This window comes from Arachis duranensis, chromosome 7 (assembly GCF_000817695.3).
Source record: "Arachis duranensis cultivar V14167 chromosome 7, aradu.V14167.gnm2.J7QH, whole genome shotgun sequence".
NCBI classification, from domain to species: domain Eukaryota; kingdom Viridiplantae; phylum Streptophyta; class Magnoliopsida; order Fabales; family Fabaceae; genus Arachis; species Arachis duranensis.
In genome coordinates this window covers 14,592,135-14,616,273 of record NC_029778.3, presented here as the reverse complement: position 1 = coordinate 14,616,273, position 24,139 = coordinate 14,592,135, and the positions used below count along the sequence as shown (strand labels likewise).

The 24,139-nt window shown below is 30.2% G+C and overlaps 2 protein-coding genes across 2 annotated transcripts; one reads left to right on the top strand and one right to left on the bottom strand.

Annotated features, from left to right (window-relative positions):
* The first annotated feature begins 10,422 nt into the window (after positions 1-10,422).
* On the top strand, positions 10,423-13,171 carry LOC107457941 (uncharacterized). Its single transcript, XM_016076135.3, has 3 exons — positions 10,423-10,847; positions 11,786-12,023; positions 12,590-13,171. Exons 1-3 carry the CDS (start codon positions 10,578-10,580, stop codon positions 12,727-12,729), a joined length of 648 nt encoding a protein of 215 aa, XP_015931621.1. The 5' UTR covers positions 10,423-10,577; the 3' UTR covers positions 12,730-13,171.
* Positions 13,172-15,510: 2,339 nt separating this feature from the next.
* LOC107457949 (transcription repressor KAN1) lies at positions 15,511-22,442 on the bottom strand. Its single transcript, XM_016076149.3, has 6 exons — positions 21,235-22,442; positions 20,836-20,912; positions 19,634-19,679; positions 18,758-18,920; positions 16,057-16,159; positions 15,511-15,898 (listed from the first exon to the last, which is right to left on the bottom strand). The coding sequence occupies exons 1-6, from the start codon at positions 22,037-22,039 to the stop codon at positions 15,779-15,781; spliced, it is 1,314 nt and encodes a 437-aa protein (XP_015931635.1). The 5' UTR covers positions 22,040-22,442; the 3' UTR covers positions 15,511-15,778.
* Between the last annotated feature and the right edge of the window lie 1,697 nt (positions 22,443-24,139).

Genomic DNA, 24,139 nt, shown 5'->3' with positions numbered 1-24,139 from the left:
TAATAAAAAATATTTTTAATTTGTAAATATAATTTAATTTATATAATACATTTAATAGAAAAATATCATGTATAGAAAATAATTTTTTTCTAATTTGACTGAATTTTATCGAGTCAGTTTTAACTAATTTTGATCAAATTTAATTGATTTTTATTTATTTTGACCAAATTTAACCAAAATAATTGCTTAACCAATTTAAATAAGGCAGAAATTCACATGTAGTTATCTTAACGTAAGCTAATGGATAAAAACTGATTTAATAAATTTGATTAAATTGTTATTTAATAATTTTTAACAGATAATTTCATATAAAGTGCATATGCATACGAGTTTTTTACCTTTAGATAATGATTCAACCCAAGTTGATAAGCCGATGATCGGATTTGATAACTATACTAATAAGTAATAACTATCTGTTGAGTTTAGTAAACTAAACTATGATTAAGATGATGACTAAATATTATTGGAATAATTATCAAATTGTGTGTTTAATGTGTTTTGTTAGTGTACAGAATTGAATTAATCACAATGGCTCATTAAACATGAAAACAAGCCCACACACATGCTGACTCAATACCAAATTCAGCTCTACCAAACTATTCAATTCCAAACCTGATCCAAGTTTGAACGACTAAATCAAGAGAAAGAAAGAAAAACAAATTGGCCCAATGTCCAACATAAAGCCTAATCGGTGGATCACACACTAAAATTCATACACTTCATTTAAACTCTAACTAGGTACTCAATTTTCATTTTATTCGAACACCTCTTCACACCCACTAAACTAAAATTTTTTCTTCTCTTTTCTTTCACATCACATCACTCTGAAACAAGAAGAAAGAAAAAGAAAAAATATGAAGTTAGGGCAAAGTGAAGAACAAAAAGCAAGCTTCCATTTTCAAGTAAGAAGAGAAGGTCAAACGGGCTATAGAAAAAAGAAAGATCACATCAGAAAAGAAAATTACAAAAAAGAAATTTTTTCACTTGTGCTTCATCAAGGATTGTTGAAGAAATCAACTGGGCTACAAGCACCGAACCAGAAACTATGAAGAAATTGAAGTCAATGGTGCTCTGCGGTTCATCAACAGCCAAGAAATAAATTTGGGGCCAAAGTAAAGATGAATGGCCCGGATTCAAGAAGTTTGAAGAAAAAGGTTGAAAGAGAAAGGTAAAGTTGCATGTCACTGCTTCTGCTCTCTCTCACCTCTGTGAACGTCGTTGCTGATTCTGATCTTGGGAGAAGAAAAACCAACATGTACTGAAGTAAGGTTTCAAGACTAAGAAGCTTCACTCTTTTATAATAAGGATGAATGGCCAAAGATTGGAGCAAAGAGAGAAAAGCACAAAGTTTGGGTCCTCATAGCTCTCTGAGCTGTTTATGTTTTTCTCCTTCATGGTTTTCATTTTGTAATTCTTTTTCTCAAATTAGTCTATTTGAGTTTAATTGGTAAAAGACAAACATGATGTGGTTTGTAAGAAAAAGTCAATGAGTAAAAAAAGGTAGAGAGCTAGACTTAGAGAAAAAACCTAAGTTATTTCAAAAATCTTTTGTTAGTATTTATGTTTTGTGTCATGATCTTAAGTGGATTCCCTTACAAGTTGGGTTAGCACTTTGCAGTTGAAAGTTAGGGTAAGTCCTAGTCAAGTTCAGGTTGGGTTAGAATCTGGACTTATCCCAGATAAGATTGGGGTAGATCCTAGGAAGAATTAGTATTTGTAATCTGTTAAAAAGATAGTGAAATTCCATCATTGTTGTGATGGAGACTGGATGTAAGTTATATTGCACTGGGTAGTCGAACCAGGATATATCTATATGTTATTCTCTACTCTCTTCTCTGTTTCTGGTTCTGCACTAAAGGAGACAAAAACAAAGTATCTCCTGAATTATTCACTAAGCTTCATTTCATCACAACACTCCTTACAACTAATACTGTTCTGGCTCCTATCACGCGTCAGGAAACAACTAAAATCTCTACTGTATTCCATCAAGAGAATGCAAGATTACAAATAAAGTTAAAAGAAAGCCAAAATTCAATTCCCTCTTCTCTTAACCACTGATTATCATCGCTACCTATTCTTAAAAATTTATACAAACATTATTATTTTAAAAAAAAATAAAACATATAATAGAAGAAAAATTTTAAACAGTGTCCGACAATTATTCAAAAAGATAACAAGATCTTCAATAAAACAAAATTTTCATTTTGGTTTTTGAACTTTATTTTCATGAGACTAATTAGTCCCTCCACCAATATTTTATTTTTAGATTAATAAAATATGCCTACATGACACATTAAACTGTTGATTTGTTGGTGCCAATCTGAGATTAATAATTTTTTTTATTTGTAAAAATATCAGTTGTCTTTTAAAAATAATTGTCAGAAGTCATTTAAAATTTTTATTTATTTTTTGATAATTTTATTTCTTATACATTGTCCTAATATACTGTATAAGAACTAAGAAATGTTAGGAATTTTTTATTTATAAAATTAAACGTCTGATATATTTTTTAATTTTTTATTGTTGTTTAAAAATTATTAAAATATTATATTATTAGAATTATGTTAAATTTTAGGTGTATTCAATTTAAATTAACCATCATAATTTATATAAATTCATTATTATTATTAAAAGAAGTGTATGTTCTATTTTATAATAGATAATAAAAAATTGATACAATATTTTACCTAAAATAAATACAATCAATAAAAATATTTATATTAATTATTCATTTATATATAACATCAAATATTTAAATTTTAATATTTTAAAATAATTTTTTTGGTGACTATATTTTAGAATAATTAATAACAAATAAATAAGAAAGAAGATAAAAAAATTAAATAGCCTAATAATTATCTTAAAAGACAAAAAAAAATTGTCAATCACTTAACGGTAATGGATAACGTGCCAACGCAGTATGTTCTATAAATTTAAAAAAGTTATTGACAAAATAACTAATTAGTCTCCCATTATGAAGTACAGACACAGATACGGGATACGACACGACATGCGACATGGTGACACGCGAATTCTAAAAAGTTGTAGGACATGGGACACGCATATATTAATAATATAATATATTTATTAAATAGAGATATGTTATAATAGAGATATTTTCAAAAATAACCATATGATATGCATTTCTTTCTAAAGTGTATAGATATTCAAAAGATAAAATCCTAAACTCCTATGTCACACGAAAAAAAAAAAGTTATCTAAAGTCATATTATTTCTCCATCATATATGGTTGATATCTTTATCATTAGAAAAAGTCACTCTTTCTAACTCCGGTTTATTAAGAGAAAGGTGAGCAACTTCAAGAACATCATATTCTTCATCAATTGGTGAAAAAGCATCTCCACCAATATCCTACATCATAGTTTCTCCTTTATTGTATTGTGGAATTTTTCGTGAGAGAAGACGAAGATTAGTGTGGACAAATACTAAATTTTCTACACGTTTAGACTTCAACTTGTTTCTTTTTAAGGAATGGATAAAAGAATATGTGCTCCAATTCCTTTTCCAACAAGAAGATGAAGATGATGGCCCTAGTAGCCTAAGAACAATTGGTTGAAGAAATTTTTCTTTACCACCATAAATTAGCCACCAAGACTTTGCATCAACTATGCCTCTATCATTCAAAGAGTCATAATAATCAAAGACACCTCTACCATTAGAAAAACTTGCAAATTCAATGTTTACCTTTCTCTTCTCTTTTTCATCGGAAAAATACCTCTTCAAGCATTTAACTCTCTCATTAGTGATCTCAATATCTTGATGAGGAGAAACTCGTTTAGGATCTTCTCTCAATCATTGGTGACTATAATACCTATATAATTAGTGTTTAAGCAGAAATTAATAATAATTCAATTATCTTCACTTATAAATAAAAGTTATAAACAATAAATGTAAAAAGTTACCTTAGATTAACGAATGTGCTAAACAATGAAGATTTGTGCTACTTTTTGTCCATCTTTGAACTAATATTGAGTGCACAACATTGTAAAAGTACGATGACTCTTGTTCATCTTTTCTTTCATAGAGATATATAACACTTTACTTTCTTGATCATTAAATCCCACATCTCATGGACCAAATGAAGAGTAGGTGCATCCGTGTCTATACTTCTTAAAACATCATAAATAGAATTTGTGAAAGCAAGAATATAATCAATTTTTTGCCACCAATTTTCACTCAAAATATTTTCTGTAACAAACTCAGCTTTGCCAATATTATCTTCCTTGTATGAAGACCACTTCTCACTTATAACTATCTCTTTGAGGCCTTGCGCTAACAACCTAAATCTTTTGAGCATCACAATAGTAGAAGCAAATCGAGTAGGAGCAACATTAAGCAACTTCAATGTATTAAATTCATTAAAAATAGATAACCTCATATGATGATTAATAATAAAATTTTTTATAAAAGAAGCATCTTCAGCAATTTGAGTAATCCATGAACATTCTTGATAAACAAAATTATTCTTCTCTGTATTCTTAGCTGCACAAATGTCCTTTAAAGCAAGGTTGAGAGTATGAACAAACACAAGGAGTCCAATAAACAGATGAAAATTCAACTTCAATTAATAAACCAGCCGCTTTACAAACCGGTGCATTATCAGTCACAATCTGCACTACATTTGAGAGACCGACTTCTTTTATCACATCTCTTATTTGCTTTGCAACATAATCCTTATCTTTGATCTCATCTGAACAATCTACAGCTTTCAAAAACATAGGCCAACTTTCAGTTACAGCCATAAAATTAAGAAGAGGCCTCCTTTGGGGATCACTCCATCCATCACTTACAATGCTCACTCCGTTTCCACTCCATGAATCCTTAGTAGGTTCTAACATTCTCTCCACATGTTGCTTCTCTTTTTCAAGCAAAGTTGTCCTCAATTTATTATATCCAAGAGGAATATAACCATCAATATAATTATTAGCAGCATAAGAAAAAGCTTTAATAAAATACGAATTTTTTGCTAGATGAAAAGGCAATCCAGATGAAAAAAATATTCTAGTAATATGTAAATCTAGAGTCTCCCTTGCATTCACATTAAAATCTTTCTCTAAAGGTTCAATAGCTCTTCTTTTTCTTGAATTAAGTTCACTTGCATTAGATAAGGGTGGAAGAGGAACTGACTTAGCCTTTTTACTTTCAGATAATAATGTACTTTCACTATCAAGTTTCTTAAGTTCTTCAAGTTTTGTTGATGTAACTTTTGCAAAAAATCTAATTTCTTTTTCTGAAATCTTCAATAAACGTGCTCTTACTCTAATATAGGAACCACTGAATAAAACTTTGCAAAATTTACATTGAAATTCAAAATTTCCATCCCCTTCAATTTTATCTTTCTTTGTTACAAATTTTCATAAAGATTTATCAACATTTTCTTCAAAATCGTTTTGGACACTCTCTGAACTCATCTCTCACAATTTTACAATAATTTAAGAACTAAAATTATTTTTTTACAATTTTATTTCTTAAGCAAAACAGAACCAAAGAAAGCATAAAGAGAAAACAAAACCAAAAAAAGCTAGACTTGTTTAGAAAAACCAAAATCTAGCCTCAAAAGTCACTTAGTCTCTTTTATCACAAATAATACCTAAAACATTTTTCTTTTTCATACACAAAGCTTGAACTCTATAACTTAGATATCTCTATTTTTTTAGTATTTATTATCATAGACGCAAAATACTGGATCCATTTAACTTGCAGTATGGTCTGAGTTTGTCTTTGTGTCTTCCTTACCAAAACACACTCCATACATTGTGTTATTTCCACCATACAAAATCTTGAGTGCATCTAAATCTTATAGTCACAACTATCACTTTATTTCAATTTTTTTAGTCACTTGATACAGGATATTGAGGAGTATTTTGTAAACTACACAATTAATGACAGTCTAGGAATAATTGCCAACGTCCACACTGTCCTTTGTGTTATTTTACTTCTGGAAAATAACGCAGGTCAATTCCCACATGATGACTTGATGAGTTATAATACATACAGAAATGTTAGACAATTTAATTCCAGAAGCACAAAACAAAATAAAATCAAACCAAGGAGATGCACAGAGCAAAATAGAAATTCAGAATTAAATGGAAGCACAAAACTGACAAAACAAATCAGAACCAAAGAGAAGCAGAGAGGGCCAGAACAAAATAGAAATATAGAACCAGAAATTGATTGATGAAAGAATAAACATTCTCCCTTACTTGAAATGGAGGATACAGAAGAGCTCGACGGAAGTGTAGGATTACCATGTGTTCATAACACGCAGCGGAGGAAAAGAAAGTAATCCTAAAGATCTATTTTGTGCTTAAACTTTATTCCAATAAACAATATATAATATAGATCAGATCTAAATACCTTTAGACGCTTTAGTAAAAATCACTTTCTCCTTCGATAGTACAAAGGCACTATGCGTATCCACACCGAGACCAACCTTTACTGTCAACTCCTTGACCAATGGACATCTGATCTAAATTGAGAAATCTCTTGCAACTCTTTGCACGCCATAAAATTCTTCTCCAAGAATCAGACTCACATACGTTTATATGTCTAGAGGTAAAGGAATAAAACTCTTGTTATTCTCTCAGGTTTTCTGTACTCTTGGCATACATATATATAGTATGAGATTTGTTACTAATATTGAATTTGAATCTAAATTCAATTTTAAATCGTATCTTGAAATTCTAAATTTGAATCCTTCAAATTTATGAATCATATCATAACTCAATTTAAAACAAAATCAATTAGGATCTCATCCAAATTTAGAAATAGAATAACTAATTATTCTTAAATCTCATTTAATATTCTCAATTATCATACTATTATTATATTCTTGGTGCTAGCAAAGAATATAATAATATTTCATTTTGAATTAATATAATTATTTATTTGATCAAATCAAATAATAGTTAAATAATTCTATAGCAAAGATTAGAACACTCGTTAGTGTGTGACCCCATAGGTTTAATACTAAGCGGGTAGTAAATTAGTCATACTAAATTTACTAATCAAGGTTGGCGTCTAGCAACACTCCTCAACGACCCGATAGTATGAAGTAATATATTTTTACTAAGAACCTTAGAAGAATAAAGTATAATTCCTTCCATCTTTCCAGCTCTTGGTTAACCCTTAGAGTATGGTTTAATTGTCAAACTCTAACTTGTTGCCATTATTATAATGAACTGTGAAAAATTCATTTCTTCATTCATTCAATCCCCTTTGCCAAGGTTTTATTCATCTCAGTCATTGTAATCATAGAGCTCAAACTCTTTACTGAGAGTTGACGGATTCCTTATTGACTAATCATTAATTCTACAAGTATTTAAATCATACCCAATATCCATTCAACTAGCACCCTAAGGTATTAGGTATCCGGAATCAAAGTATAATAAATATATTGTTAATTACTATGATAGTCGCAGGTCAAAAGAAACTCTATTACTATATTCATCTTGAGAATATCCTATTGACAAATATGCGGTAATTATAACCATTAGAAATTCTCAGAGTGAGTTAGTTCAATGGTCATATCTCTATATGCACCATCTATATATATATAATTTAATAAATGAGATCTATTAATTTTCATCTAATGAAGACCATTATATATATATTGATCTTTCCAGATTATTAATGTCCTTTTTAATAATCCTATGACCAAGAACAATTTAGATTAAATTATAAAGGATTTATCTCTCAATATTATGATTACTATCACAATGATAAATCTCTAAATTTAATCAAGGATCTTATTATATTAACATTTTAATATAATAATAATAACAAATTATTTGATACATGATTGATTGGATTGTGGTCATACTCTTTATTCCCAGCAGGAAGAGCATGAGAGCAGGGCAACGGTCACGGTAGAAGTGGCGACCGGGGAGGCGGTGAACACGGCAGCGAGAACTGGAGCAACGACGACAACAAGTGGTGGCTGGAAAAGCAGTGAACGACAGCGAACAGCAATGGCAAGCACTGTAGAAGAAGTGGCGGCAGTGAAAAGGAGATGCTGAGATTTAGAGTGTGTGGGTGTGGAGAGGGACGATGAATATCCACGGCGGCAATGATCGGAGGTGGCGGCGATGACTGGAGGTGGCGATAGACTGGCGGTGGGGAGAGGGTGAGTGGGTGTGGAGGAGCCTCTGAGCCAGAGACGGGTTTGGGGGTGGAGGTGAAAAGTTAGGTTTTTCACTTTTGTGTTTTATCAAAGTGAAAGGGTAAAACTGAGGAGAGAGTTTTCCAAAATGCAATTGGACCGTGTCCGTCTATCTCCAGGCTGGGTCTGGCTGATTTTTTTATTTTTTTAGACAGGACGCGTTTGGACACGGGAGACATGCGTGTTGGACGAGTGTCTCTGTGCGTTGTATCCGAAACGTGTCTGACACGCCAACACGGTAATTAAACAAAGTCTCCGTACTTAATAGGACTCTCACATAATTAAAGATAAAATATCAAAAAAGATTTTTTTGTTAGGAATCTTTTTAATAATTTTTTATTTAAATAAATTAAACAAATATTTTATTTAGCGAAATAAATATTTTTTAAAATTATTATAAAAATGGGTAAGATTACTTATCTCGTTTACAGTGTAAACGAGATAAGTAAGTGTGCACGTGTATATCTCGTTTACAGTGTAAACGAGATACATTAAGATAAATTTTTAACTGCTATAAAAATAATGTGCAACTCTTAGCATTCTCCACACACATTTTATATCTTCTTTTCCTCTGTTTTTCTTTCAAAAATAGGAAAAAATATCTAATAGTAGTGGATATGTAGTTGTCTGTGTGTATCCCAATTGTCGTATGAGAAATAGTGACAATGGCAAAGTCCTGAAGACAACCCACATCACCTCTCAAAGTCCTGAAGCAGTGGCAACTATCGGAGATTGACCAAGTTGTTCGACTTGTCCGTTATCAGGTACCCCCAATCAGTAACAAGCTGTAACACCTTGCATACTGTCGGAGAGTCCAGATCTTCCATCTGTGGCATATCGCGGACACGATTCCGCAGCCATGTAAGTTTCAGCGAGAACGACTCCTTCTTTTGCGCCCCCTGCTGTGGAACCACTGGAGGTCTAACACCGAGCAATCGCTCCACCAACTCCCTTGTCTCCGTGCCGTGCTACCTATAGAAATCACGGATGTGCCCCCATTGGCTCCCTGTGCGCACGTAACCCAAGGTGGTACGCCATGTCCTGCAGGGTGATAGTGGCCTCATTCCAGGGCAAGTGGAACGTGCGAGTCTCCGGACGCCATTGCCCCATGAATGCCGTGATCAGGGAATTGTCAAAGACAAAGTCCCTAAGTGGCATCGCGTCACCGAATCCAGCCCCATTAGATACGGGACGATGGCATTGGGTGGTAAAAATGCGTGACTCACTTGTCGGAGCAGAAGTAAGCGAGGTCTCTGACAAAAAAAAATTCACAATTATTAAAAATTTGTATAGGTCCATCGACATATCAAACTGTCTTAACTATTGTATACATTTGTTTAACAGAGAATTTTACATGTATGTAATAACAGAATTTATGTCGATCCAACTTTTTCCGTTAATATATACTTACTTAACTAATGGACATTTTCTCAAACTTTAACTTAATAATCTAATCATCAAATTTGGATAATGAATAATTAAATTAATAAATTAAGAAACGTGTGATTAATAAGCTAACTTCAATGGTTCGAAAGTATCTACATCCATCATTTAATCTCTAAGTTAATAATTATGTAGTTAACAACTTAATTATAGAAAAATGATAATCACATTCCTAGCATTATTAAATACTATCAGTGACCTGTTCCTAACGATACAAATTCTATTCTAGTTTTTAGAAAGTATTTTAATCATGACTATACATATACTAGATAACACAAATGCCAAGATAAAATAACTAACCGCAAAGTCGAATGCCTTGACATTGTGCCATGTCACGTTTAGTCTATTGATGTCCGAATTACGTACATTTGCGCACGCCATATGCGTCTTACTCAATAATATATATGGCCAGAAAAGGAGGAGAAAGTGGAAGAAAATGTTGAAATGGGACCAGAATGTCGCTATAAACGATATCTATATATAGGCGTGACCAAGCCTTATCTCGTTTATCGTACAAACGAGATAAACTTGCATATATCTCGTTTATACTGTAAACGAGATATACACGTATCACTTGCACTTACTTGACTGTAAACAAGATATGTGTAAATTTATCTCGTTTACACAGTAAACGAGATAAATAATTTTACCTATTTTTGTAATAATTTTTAAAATTATTTATTTCGATAAATAAAATATTTATTTAATTCGTTTAAATTAAAAATTGGCCTTCCTTATCCTTAGAAAAATTCGTCCGAGTATTCACCCAATTAAAAAAACAAAGAGGAGAGAGTCACGAGTGTCACGTTCTAACACGAGGGACTCAGCTGGTCGCTATCGCCTATCGGTTTCTTCTTTGAAGTTTTCTTCACTTTCACTTTCACTAACTCAACTCATCACTCATTCATTCCGATCCCTTACACTTTCACGTTCTCCATCATAATACACACTCATGGCGTCAGAAAAAACCAACGGAGAACAAGAGATGCCGAAGAAGAAGAAGAACAGAAATGAGGAGTTGAAGCTGCACGACCTTCTTAACGACGTCGTTTCCCCAATTTTGTTCCCCGAACCCACTAACTCTGCGCCCCTGCTCCACCGAATCAAGACCTCACTCTCCCGCAACGCTCCACTCATCCCCCAAGCTTCTAGAAACACCGCACGTGACACCCTCCTCTGGACACGTGCCGGCTCTCCCCTCCGCCCCCTACTCCTCATCTCCGTTAGTCTCCAAACACTCCTCTCTCTTTTCACTTTCCATTCAATTAACGCTCTTCATATTATCTTTGTTTATTTATTTATATTTCTTTTGTATCGATTCTTATGGTGTCTCCTCTGGTGCAATTTTTCAATCCCTGCGTCCGTTAACTTTATTGCCTGAAAATTGTTACTGTTTCCTTTTAAAGGCTTAGTTAATTTGAATTTGGATGTACATGATTTGCACCAAAAGGAATAATCTGATATTAACAAATATTTGGGCGTTAACTCTTTATATTCTTCAAGCTTGTGCTAAGTATCTAGAAGGTTGCAGAGAATTGCATCTCAATCTTATTTGTCCATATGCATCATAGAATAGTGAACTTTTAAAGATTCAAGTATCTTTTATGATTGTGTGTCATTTTGGAGGAAAAATTATCGTAGGTATTTGCTTGTGCGTCGTTTTTTATTTCTTATAATTTTTTGGTTAAATTACTCTACCAATTCTTATAACTTTACTAAACTTGTAATTAAGTTCATAGTATAAATTTTTTTAATTGGTTCCTACATTATTTTAAATTTTGTAATTAGGTTTTTATCTTGCAACAAAATATTCTGAAAAATGAGAAGACGTTCATATTTAGGAATTTAGCCCTTAAATGTGGGTATTTTCAATTTGGGAAAGAATATTCTGTCAACTCTATCGTTTTTGCAGGTCAAGAACCTAATTATAAATTTCAAAACAGTGTAGGGATTCAATTAGAAGCTTCTCAATTAGAAACTATAGGGATTGATAGAGTAATTTTGCCTAATTTCTCCTTTTTGATATCATACTATTTAACCGGTGGGCGAAAACTACTTTTTATGCATTACAGTTTTCAATCCTTTGTTTGGAGAAAATGGAGTTTTGTAATTTATGTTTAGATTTTAATGTTTATGATGTTTTCTTCCAATTTCCTGCAGGTTGGGACAATTACTATTCTTGCTTTGACAGGACTACTTGTATTTACGCTTCTCTTTCTCTTTGCGACTATAAATGTTGTCATTGTCTCCCTTCTTATATCTTTGGCAGCAGCTGCAGGATGCTTGGCTATTTTCTTTGCTTGCGTGACGGTTATATATATTGCAGCATTGTTAGTAGCAATATTTGCTATTTCCACGGTTATATTTTGGACCATTGTGGCTATTACGATTACTACAGGTATAAAACATTATGGCAACCTCATTTCTTTTATCTATATTTACCAGATACTTCATTTTAGTAGATCTTGGTTTGATGATTTGAATAGAGTTAATATGTTTTCAGCAAGATGCAACTCTGAATTTTAATTGAGATGCAACTTTCTGTTGAAATAGGAAAACTGATAGTATTTCAGATTAAATGACTCTGCTAGCAGTAAGATTTAATTTTACAATGTCACCAAATACATGGACATATACTGATATACATATACATGATAAATGCATGTTCAAATTTTTGCATGCAATTGTGCTGTGGCATTAGACATATCTTCTTGACAAAGACCTCCAATGGATGATTGATTTAATGGTTTAGTTTCCCTTTGTGAGAGTTCCCGTGCTCTGTTGCATATCAGAGTATAAAATGGCAATAAATTTGTCACTTCCACACTAAATTATAATTTATAAGGCTATGCTTTACCTTTTTCCCCCCTCAAAAAAGATAATGTTGCTCTTTTTTATGCACTTTTCTTTTTATGTGGTTAACACTGTAATGTTTCCTGCTGGATATGAAATGATGCAACCCAGCATGGATTGGATTCTTTTACACGGTGTGGTTGGTAACTAGAAAGAGCCTCGGATTTGCCAAACAATCGTTGAGCGTGACCAGCTCGGCGATTTCAACTTACTCTGCTGCTTGGGGTACTCGCAACTTAAAACACGACTGAGATCAAGTGCTGAATTCATAGAGTAGACGATGCAGACAAATCATAAGTTGCATTTGCATGTTATGGAATGAATGGCACAAGAATCTTCTTCAGTGGACTAGTTGTGGTTCATGTCTATTCTCTTAGTCACGGTTTCTTCCCCCTTTTTTTCTGCTTTGGATGCCTATATTCATGTTTTTTATGTACTTGTGAAGTGGCAGTGAGTAGTTTTGATAAAAGCTGTAGTTATGTTTTGTATTGGGTTTCCAATTCTGTGTTGGAATCTTTGTCAGCCTATGTTGTTACTCGGTATTGTACAACTTGTAGCAGACATGAGAAATTGCAACTTTTTTTTTTTGGGTAAATGTTGTAATTTTAGAATAAGCTTGTGTGAATACGTATGCGATGTTGATAGAAGCTACTCATTACATAGAGATAAAAGTGAAATTAAAAACATCTTTAATTTGTTGTATTTATCGAAACTAGTTAGAACGAACATGAACATTTATTATCACTCGTTGTTTTCCATGAGCATTTCATTTCTTCCTTCATCACTTCATGCATCTCACACCATGCAAAGTCAATATTAAAATGGATAGGACCAAACATGATTTGATGGTGCGACTGCGATGTATATGAATGTGGAGTAAGAAATCCTCTTCAAATTTTTCTTCCATGATCCCCCTAAACTTTACTTTCAAACTTTTTATGAGAATTGTAATGATATATAAGTTAAGCAGTTCATTATTGTTATTATAATTAACTTTCTAATGCCTTATGCATATATGTGTAATTTAGGAGTGTATAGTTTGTTATAGCAAGGAACCCCTCATTTTTTTTAACAATTGAGGGAGTAAAGAGTGATCTCTTACCATTAATTTTATAAGTGGGACTAATAATAAATATGAGATTAGAGATCATACTTTACACTCTCAATTTTTTTTAACAATTAAGAGGATCCATTCTTCTAAAATACATGTATCATAAGGTAATTCATACTGAACAATTATTTCGTAACTGTACATGCATCAAATGCGTGCAAATTGTTCTATTTAGTTTGATTTGGGATAAAATAGATTAAACAAATACTATTGAGTTTGAATTTGTTGGAGAGTTTTTTTTCTTTTTCTTTCTTTAATTTCACGTTTCACTACACACAATTGGTTCAAAATCATACTGGGTGTAAGGGATACGCACAATGATAGAATGGAATTAGTCGATAACTGAAAGCTAGTTAGGGTTGGTTATTATTAAAAGAGGTTCTGTAATTCTATTTTGGTTGTTATCTCATTTTCTTGTTTTGCTCATTTTCTAACAAATCATGATCAATATTCCAACGTTATATATGCATGCGTAATTGAGAAAAGTCTCACATCTCTTCTAAGTTCTAATCTCTTTCTCTCTAACCTGCTGCACAAGCTGTTCACCATCCTTTCACTGAGAAATTTCTGATGAGTTGTCTATTATACTGCTCCCGTCGTGATCTCGCATAGGTTGTGTGGAGTATATGCATATTCGATTTAGGGTTTAACAAAAATTAAAGCATGTAACTGTTTGTTTAGAGTTATATGAGGGAATTGTTTAACAAAAATGTTCGTCAAAAAATTAGTTACAATATTTTGTATAATTTTACATATGTTGTTCGTACATTTTCAATTCATATTTTATATTTTAATATATATTTTATATAAATAATTAATTAGTAGCTAATTTTTTACCTACACATAACAAGTTACATGCTTGGTTGTTTAAATAGCAGGACTTTAAAATTAAAGCACCTAATATTTGGATTTGAATCCTCTAAAGTTTGAATTTTACTTTAGAGAGTAAAATATGATCTTCTACCTGTGAATATTTTTTCTTTCATATTTATTTTTGATCCCACCTATGAAATCAATGGTGAGAGATCACGCTTTATTCTTTAAAGTGAAATTCAAATTTTAGAGGATCAAAATCTCAAATATTTGCCATATTGCCATCTAATAACCAAACGATACATCACACATAGATGTAGTTGTCATGATTAAAAACTGTGGGGATGTGGTTTTATAAGAGTAATAATAGTATCAAATTTAGGTTATAAAATAAATTAATTTTTTTTTTTTTTACGAATTGGGAGGATTAAAGGGTTTCACATATAGGATTGGATAGAATTTCTAAACAACTTTATATCTACGGATAGAATTAGGGGAAGCTTAAATCCTACTTTACTCTATTTATTGTGACTCCTAATAATAGATAACATTTGACAATATTAATTTCCTAATTCTCTATGTTAAATCCCTCGTGCATAGAATAAATTTTTTTAATTTTTTTTCTCGATTAATGTTGTCAAATTTAATCTATTATCATGCAATATTTTTTGTCACATATTTCTTAGTATATAATGAAAAATTATACCTTATAATATTAATATGAAAAAAATTGAGAAAAATTATTTTTATATATATAAAAGAATGAAGGAAGAATAGAACAATAGTGAAGGATTTCGTTATATTGAACAATGCAACAATATGCAATACGGAGAGATAGAGAAAAATTATTTAATGTAAAAAAAAGGAACTTTTATTTTTTTTTTTATATGCATATCACATATGATGACACCAAATAATAGATAGTTCAGTACAGTTAATTATCAGTATATTTTTGTAAGCTGATATTAAAAGAAAAAATCCATTAAATACACTAGTAAAATGTGTGTGCCGATTAAAATTGCAAGCGCATGAATTTTTCACTATAATAAGTGTGGAGATGAGTTCTATATTGAAAGGGGGAATAGTGAAATAAAGAAAGATTTGGGGAGAAAACAATAAGTATATATTGTTCGTTAAGTGAACAATATATATGCATGACTAATAAATATAATTATAATAATAAGATAAACAAAATTGTTCGTTAAGTGAACACAGTTCCTGGAGGAACAATATATATATGCATGACTTTTTCTTTTATCTCCTGAATCCTGAACCCTAGGCACCACTCTCTCCATATATATAATTAAAATGCATAAAATTAAAAGAGAATGAGGGAATCATAATTAATCGATCAAAATTAAATTATTAATATATAATTAGGCTTGTTCTTTGCCATTCCAATCAGGTCTGCCTAATGTGAACTCCAAGCATGGGTTCTTGCATTCCAAATTATTAGAACCTTGCAAATTGTTCTTCAGTTGCGTTGAATCGCACTCCTGCATGGTTATTATTTTGTTATTATTCTTCTCACATATTGTTTTTTATAGGAAAACTTAACTATGGTTTAATTTTCTCTATTTCAATGCAAAAATTTTGAGAAAAAAAATTACATAATGCAATTAAAAAGTATTAATTCGTCATATATAATTAGTACCTGAATATGACTATTTTGCCCTCCCGATTTTGTTTGAGAGTGTAAGATAGGTTGTCTTAGACCATTTATATCAGATGTAGTTTGTTGCCATGTCTCTCTACAACTGAACAATTCCATCAAATTCAAAAAGCCACATTAATAATCAAAGCAGTAATCATATTCTATAGACCATAGCATGTAATATAATTAACTACCAAAACTAAATTCATGCAAATGAAAAGGGTCCTATCATATATATTTTATCAGAATTTATTACCGCTAATCTAAGTTGCAACCTAGCATAAACAAATTAATTAGTATGTATTCATAAGGTAAACTAATTTTATTTTATTTTGTTAACAAATCAAATTTAACTAGGAAAATAACCGCACCATACCACCATTCACATGATTAGATTTAGTGGATACAATTTAAATTTTATTCAATTTATCTTTTAACTTTATGAAATAAAAATAAAAAAATAAAATAGTGACATGACATTACTAACTTGAGGCTAGCTATACCACATTAAGGAAGAAAACAAGTTGTGCATGCGTTCTGGTTTTTCCAGCCTTTATAAAAAGTGCAAGCTCTACTTCAAGAAATGACATGGAATGACAGATAGAACTTTAAGGAAATTATTCACATTGATTCATATATTAAATTGTATTATGAAACTAATATTTTTAAAAATTTAAGCTGACATGAAAAAAAATATAAATAATTATATTTTTAACACGTTATTTTATGAAAAAAATAGAATTTGTATGAATTTTTTATAAGCTTTTTCTTTCTATTTATCTTATTTTTTTCTTTTTCAAAAATAACAAAAATCAAATTTTAAATTTTTTTGTCGTGAAAATTTCTGATGTCATATTATAAAATTATTTTTTTCAAAAATTTAAATGTAAAAATACACTCCTTTAATATATACCTCTTACAAAGTGATTTATCATCATATATCAATTTAAATGTAAAAATGCACTCGCTTATTATTCGCTATATCTCTTGAACCGTGTCTAGACGGCTTTTGTTATTTGTTTAGTGACAACACAAAAGCAAACGCTAGATACTTCTTTTTCATACTATATATATATATATATATAAGTTAAATAATTAGTAAAATTATTCTATTATAACTATATTATCGTAATTATAATTATTATAATGTTTTTTATTGTTAAATAATATTTTTAAATAATATTTTTTTAAAAAAACGTTAACCAAATATAAAAAAATGTAATTTTAATATATAATCACCATAACTACTATGACATAATATAATCATACTAGAATCCATTTTATTAATATTTCTGTATAAGTAATTCAAACCTATTCACTTTTCAATATTCTAAATATATACAATCTTTGTGTACGTAAAGGAAATTTTGTAGTATCATCTTTTAAGAGGGTCAATTCACCTATTCAATCTAATATATTTATGTATAAATATATATATAATTTAATTATTTTTAATATCTATTTTATACTGATAACTAATTTTAATGTATATATACACACACCTAAAGAAGAAAAGAAAAAGTGCATGCAGCTGCTAGCTGCTACTGCTTTGCTTTTGCATTATATACCTATCAAAGTATCAAAGTTATATACAGATCTCATCAGTTGGAAAAAGAAAATTGCTAAGAAATGGGTTTCATTATTTGACATCAAATTCGGACGCACCAAAATGCGTTACCTTCTCACATAAAACATAATGTAGCTTATCTTTTTCATTTTCTTGTTATTTATCTCTTTCAGTTCTTGGTATATTATTTTTATTAATGTCTCTAAATACAAACTTATATCAAAATCTGTCAATTTAATGATATGATAAGAGAAATAATGTAGCATATCTTATTATCTTATACTATGTCTATTAATATATGTGATATTCGAAAATTATTTTATCTTAGAAATCATAGAAATCATATATCGTATATGTATATAAAAGTAAGAAAACAACCCAACACATGCAAGCAAAGTAAAAGCTGACAACAAGAACTGTTTTTGTTCTCCACAAGGAAGAATTGATATGGTGGTGAACGTACGTGTGGGTTTGCATTGATTTCTAAATGATCAATAATACCATGCAAAAGTAAAAATATTGAATTCTAACTTTTAAAAAAATCAAATCTAGCATAAAAAAACTAAAAAAAAAATATATACACAATCACACTTCAAGTTATATATATAAAATGTATACTGCTAATGATTGTGATACTCACAGAAGTTATATAAATATCGTTAAAATTAAAGTTATATTTTTATATTTTGATAATTTTTTTTTATCTTTACATTAAAAAACATTGTTAAATTAAATAATAAAAAATATTACTTTAATTTTAACGACCATTTTTAAACCGCCTATGGCATGCACCATATGTATAACCATCTGATGAAAGTGAGTTTTTATCGGACAAAAATAAAGGCTTAGTACAATATATCTATAAAAGGCTGCATTCTCGAGACACAATATAAAGCATTATTCGAAATGAATTAATGTTCTAATTAAAAAGAGAAATTAAATAGGGGTTGGTATAATAATAGGATAATGTTAGATAGAAAAAAAAAAAACAGACAGAATTTGTCTTATTTAATATTTATTAATTATTGTAACAATTAATAAATACTAAATAAGGCAAGTTATGACTGTTTTTTGTTGATTTTCTTTAATTACCAAACATTTTCGATAATAATATACAATGAGGTAATTTTGTACCTTGAAGAGTTACTCCATAGAGTGGTGGTGGTGGAAGAGTAGTCCATATCTTGTTGCAATAATGACCGATCCGGCCGCCCTCTTTGGTCCGAAAATTGCCGGAGACTGCCACTACAGTCACCGCTGCCGCCCACCGGCGACATGTCATCGTCCCCGGATCCATCTGATTGGATGCAGGCCAAAAGCCGTGAGACTCAAATATGAAATTATTCCCATATGATGTTTTAATTTGTTCGTATATATGCATTTTAATTTCTTTTAATTTTCAGGTATTATATATTGCCTATATAATATATAGTTACACATATAAATGAGTTGGATTAATTAACATGCTCTTCCAAGATAAATTCAAGACTTTGAATGACATTTAATGTCATGCATATAATACATATGAATATATAAAAGTACCATAAAAAATGTACACTTTTTTAAGTATATTCAAATATATATTCTACTTCAGCAACTAATTTTAGTGTATATTTATTAGCATAGTTGAATAAATATTTTAATGTGCATGCATGAGTCTTCAAAGTTTTTATTATTATTATTTATTATTGTTATTGAGTAATGTGGATACCAGAGTAATGACTATTTGAAAAGCCTTTAAAGGGTGTGTGGTAAGTTTTCGATGTAAGAGACAATAAAGAAAGGAAACAGGTGCTGTGAAATTCAAAAGTAATAGTAAAAAAAATGTAGACACTGAAAAAAGAACAACCTAAGGTAACTTCTAGGTAAGTGAGATTTTCTTTACCTTTATTTAAACATTTTGAACTCTATTATGAAAAAGGAAAATTGAGTGTGCTTAAGGAAAAGTTATAAGGCTGCTAAAAAAAGAAAAGAAAAAAAAATGAATGAAGATTAAGCAATCCGAATTACCTGAAGAAGCTGCAGGCTTGTCAGTGGTCTTAACAGTTCTATACATCTGGAAAACAAGTCACTCACATAAACGAGGCATTTTATAGAAGCCTTTTACTAATGTTTGCAAATTAATATTGATTTAAAGTTATATTAAAAGATAAAATAATAAGGCCTTGTTTCATAACTATTTTGTAACGCAAGTAGGAAAATAATAGAAGACATGTATGAGTTTATGCATAAGAAGAATACTACTATCTGTATAGTTGGCATACATCAACTTAAGTCAGAAGTAAGAAATATGAAATAAAAATTACAAATTTACAACTGTTATAAATTAAATATCTACAAATAAAACACCAATTTAAATTTAAAAATAGCAATTTTAAATAATCTTTTTTAGATTTATTTAAATCTTTACTTAAGTATTTTTTTATTTATCTTATGTTAATTTTGTTTTTTTTCTTTTAGAATTATTAAACATCGAATTTTAGACTTTTAAATTATATATAAAAGACATATAAATAATTATATCTTTTATATATATAAACAAAAATTATTTTTTATTAGAATATTTTTTTATTATCTAATTAAAAAATTAAAAATAATAAAAATAGAGATAAAACATAAAAGAAACTATTAATAAATAAGAAAAGAATGAATTATAATAAAATTAAAAAAAAAAGGTGAATAATCCTCATTTGGTATCTGAATGAGTCAAGTGAGTGAGTGATATTATGTACAGGATAGGTTTGGGTTTCTGGGGTTGTGTGGGTAAACCTCATTAATCACGAGGTTGATGTTTGATAAGATTGTAATGAGACCCTGTATTATTATTGCTAAATGATGACTTTTGTCTCTTCTTCTCTCTCTCTCTCTCACTCAAAGCAGAACCTGTTTCTGTGTCTGCTAGTCTCAGAAGTTAAAGTCTTAATTTCCTTCCTTCCTTCCCTTCCCTTACTAGTTACTACTCTCACTCGCTCTTTAAATTCAAACAATTCAACTTAAAAATAAAATAATTGAATCCCACTGCCACATTATATATTAGCTTCATTGGTTACCGTGCTCTACACCAAAGAATATATTTAATATTTAATATAATATATCTTATTTAAAAAAAAAGAGTATTATTTGAAAATTACATAAAAGTATAAAAATAAATAGTTTTACAATATGACCTAAAATCTGTTTAATTTAAAAATTAATTAACCGAGCATATATACCTGCAAATGGCTTTTGACATGGGCTAATGTGAGATCCTTCACATCCATGAGTTCAAGAACTGACTTTGGAGTTGCTCCTATAATAATAATTCATCATATATTAGCTACCCCTAATTAAATAAAAAGGCTTAGTAGAAGGTAAATTAAAGGGAACAAAAAAAGAACAAGAAAATAATAAACACCCACCTAATACAATATAATATTTTCTAAAGTTATTAAAAATGGTGTGGTGGTGTGAGAAATTTAGATGATATGGTCGAAGTTCATTCTGGAAAAAAAAAAGTCAATTCCAAAAGAGTTTTTAGGGGGAAAAGAATCCCTAAAATAAATGATATAATAAACATAAAAAAAATAGGGTAGGGGAAGTGGTTGATGAAGAAAAAAAGAAAGATAATTTACTTTCATGGCCGCCAAGAAGCTCAACAGCATGAACAAATCGGGCATGGAGGGTGCTTGTCCACCTCATTCTGGGCGCTCTCATGCTCCTCTTTGTTGGTAGCTTGGGCAAGAACCTGCTGGATCGCATCATAAACCCACCATGATGATGGTGATGATGATGATGATGCGATGGTGGTACTTCATGATGATGATGGTGCAATGGATGATGATGAGATTTGAAGGCAGTGAGCCTTGTGATTGGATCCAAAGCCGGCGAAGAAGAAGAAGAAGAAGAAGGTGCGGGTCCAACAAAGTAATTACTGTTATTATTAGGTAGTGATGATGGTGATGAAGAAGGAATCATGTATTGGTGGTGGTGATATGAACACATATTAACCTTGTTGTTTTCTCTAGAATATTCCATTGTTGACGGTGATGATGATGTTGCCATGAAGGGAAACGAACGGTTGTGATACACCGGAATACCCTTGATTGGCCTTCTTAACACTCCTCCACCGTCAGATGCATCAAGAAGTGAAACTCCTCCATAATTTATGTGATGATGAGCACCGCTAATCGCTCTATAATAACTGCTGCTGCTGCTGCTATTTGAATAATTGATGAAATTGCTTCCAAGAGAAAGCTCAGGGAAGTTATTATTATTATTATTATGGTTATTATGATGATTACTACTACTACTACTACTACCTTTGCAGATCAAAGAAGATGAAGAAGAAGAGATAGTTGGAGGGCTTATTTGAAGGGAAAGATCAGGGGTAGGTGTGGTTGATGAACTTGCTTCCATGAAAATCCCTTCTAACGGCATCTTCTTTTTAGCTTTACTCAAATCACACAAGATGATGCTCACAAATTAAAGCGGAAGAAGCAGTTAAAGTGTGATTTGTTTATACATACTCAGATTCTCTCTCTTGCTTTTCTTTCTTTCTTTCTTTCTTTCTTTTTCTTCTGAAAAAGATGCAAAACTTGAGAGAGAAGGAGAGAAGACGAAGGTAATTAATTTAGAAAGAAGAAGGTAAGGGAATAATGTTAATATAATTAGCAATGGGTAGTACCAAGCATGAAACAAACATGCTCATCATCATCATCAAGAAAGTTAGATAGAGATTGTGATGAGTGTAGTAAAGGGAAATAATGACACATGAGAGAACGAACTGAATTGAATTGAAGAAGAAGAAGAAGAAGAATGAAAAGATAGATAGATAGCTAGGGAACTGTTGTTCAGCAGTGAGAGTGAGGTAGAACCAATTATTATTATATTCATTCTTATCTATTTTATTTATTTATTTATTAATTAATAATTTGGGTTTCGGTTTTGTTTTCCTCCATGGTATATCTCGGAAAATGACACTAGAACAAGAGGAGAGAACAATTAACATACAACATCAATATAATATATTAAAAAAAATAGCTGTCTTATTTTATTTGTTTCTGTAGGTATATATTATTTAGAAGCTACATTTCCACTTAAATTATCTATTTTGTACTTAATTTCGCAATAAAATAATACTTGACATGTGGAATTAAAAATACAGTAAAAAAATATAAAAATATTTACTAGTAATTTTATTAACATTTGGATTTGAGTTCTAGAAAAGATGCTGAAATTTTTTTTCTACTAACAAACTCCTAAGCACTTTTAGACTTTATATTTTTTCTAATTTATGTTAATAGAAAATTCTCTATTTAATTTCAAGAGAAAAAAATTTACTATCTTAATATAGTCTCAATTAATAAATAAAATAATTTATTTATTACCATTGATATTTATATTTCAAAAATAATTATAACATGATAATAAATGAAATATAAGTGAAGTTAATATATCTTACCTCTGATCCCACAAAATTGTACCAACAAAAAAATAGGGTGACTATGGATTTCCCCTCTGCGTAGAAGAAGGGATAAAAAATATTAGACAGAAAAGGACACACTCATGTGTGATTCCTTTTCCCCCACTCTCTTCGCTACCACCATATCTCTTTCTTCTTCAATTCTATCTCACTCTTTTTAATATTATTATATTATATTATTATTATTCTCTATGTAAAGTGATAAATAAAATTCTATGGTGTCTCATTTCCTTGCTTAAATGGGAATGCCAACTTGCCAAGCTATAGTAGCATACTTTTATGTTGTTACAACTTTTCAAATTCTCATGGCATATTGGAATTTTATATTGTTCCATCGCTAGCTACTATAATGAAAAACAACAAAGAAACAAACACCAAACGATTGACTTCACTGAGAGTGAGAGACCCACACAAAGGGGTTTTTGTTTTCTTCTCTTATAGCTAGTAGTCTCTATATAATATTTATATATATACTTAATTTAATGTATCTAATTAATCGTATAAAACCTTTTCAAATAAATTAATATTCCCCCCTTTGTCTGTTATAAGATCCAGGCTAATTAGGAGTATCTATTTTGTTTTGTACTATCTTTCCTTTTAGGGTTTATATACATATATAAAAAATCAATAATTTATTTTAATATTAATAGAAAAATAATTTTTACAATACTAAAATTAATTTTTTGGAAGGCATCTTTCATTTGTATTTGTATATTTTATTGTGCTCACTCTATTCATAAGCATAATTTAAAAAAAGAAAAAGAAGAATATTATTGTCAATAATTTGAGAATTATCAAATAAAAAAACTTGTTGAGACATCAAAAATATCCAAATCAAATGTTGAGATAATAAAGAGAGCAACCATCTTTTAATTAATCTAACATGTTGCTGAGGACTAATTCACTCTGAATTTAAAATTTATTTAAGGTATGTCATTTTATAATATAAAATTTAAATTTTTAATACTTATTTAAATAAATAAATTAGCTGAACACTCAACTAACTTAAATTTGGAGAACAATCATAATTAATTTCAAGTTTTTGCACTTAAGAA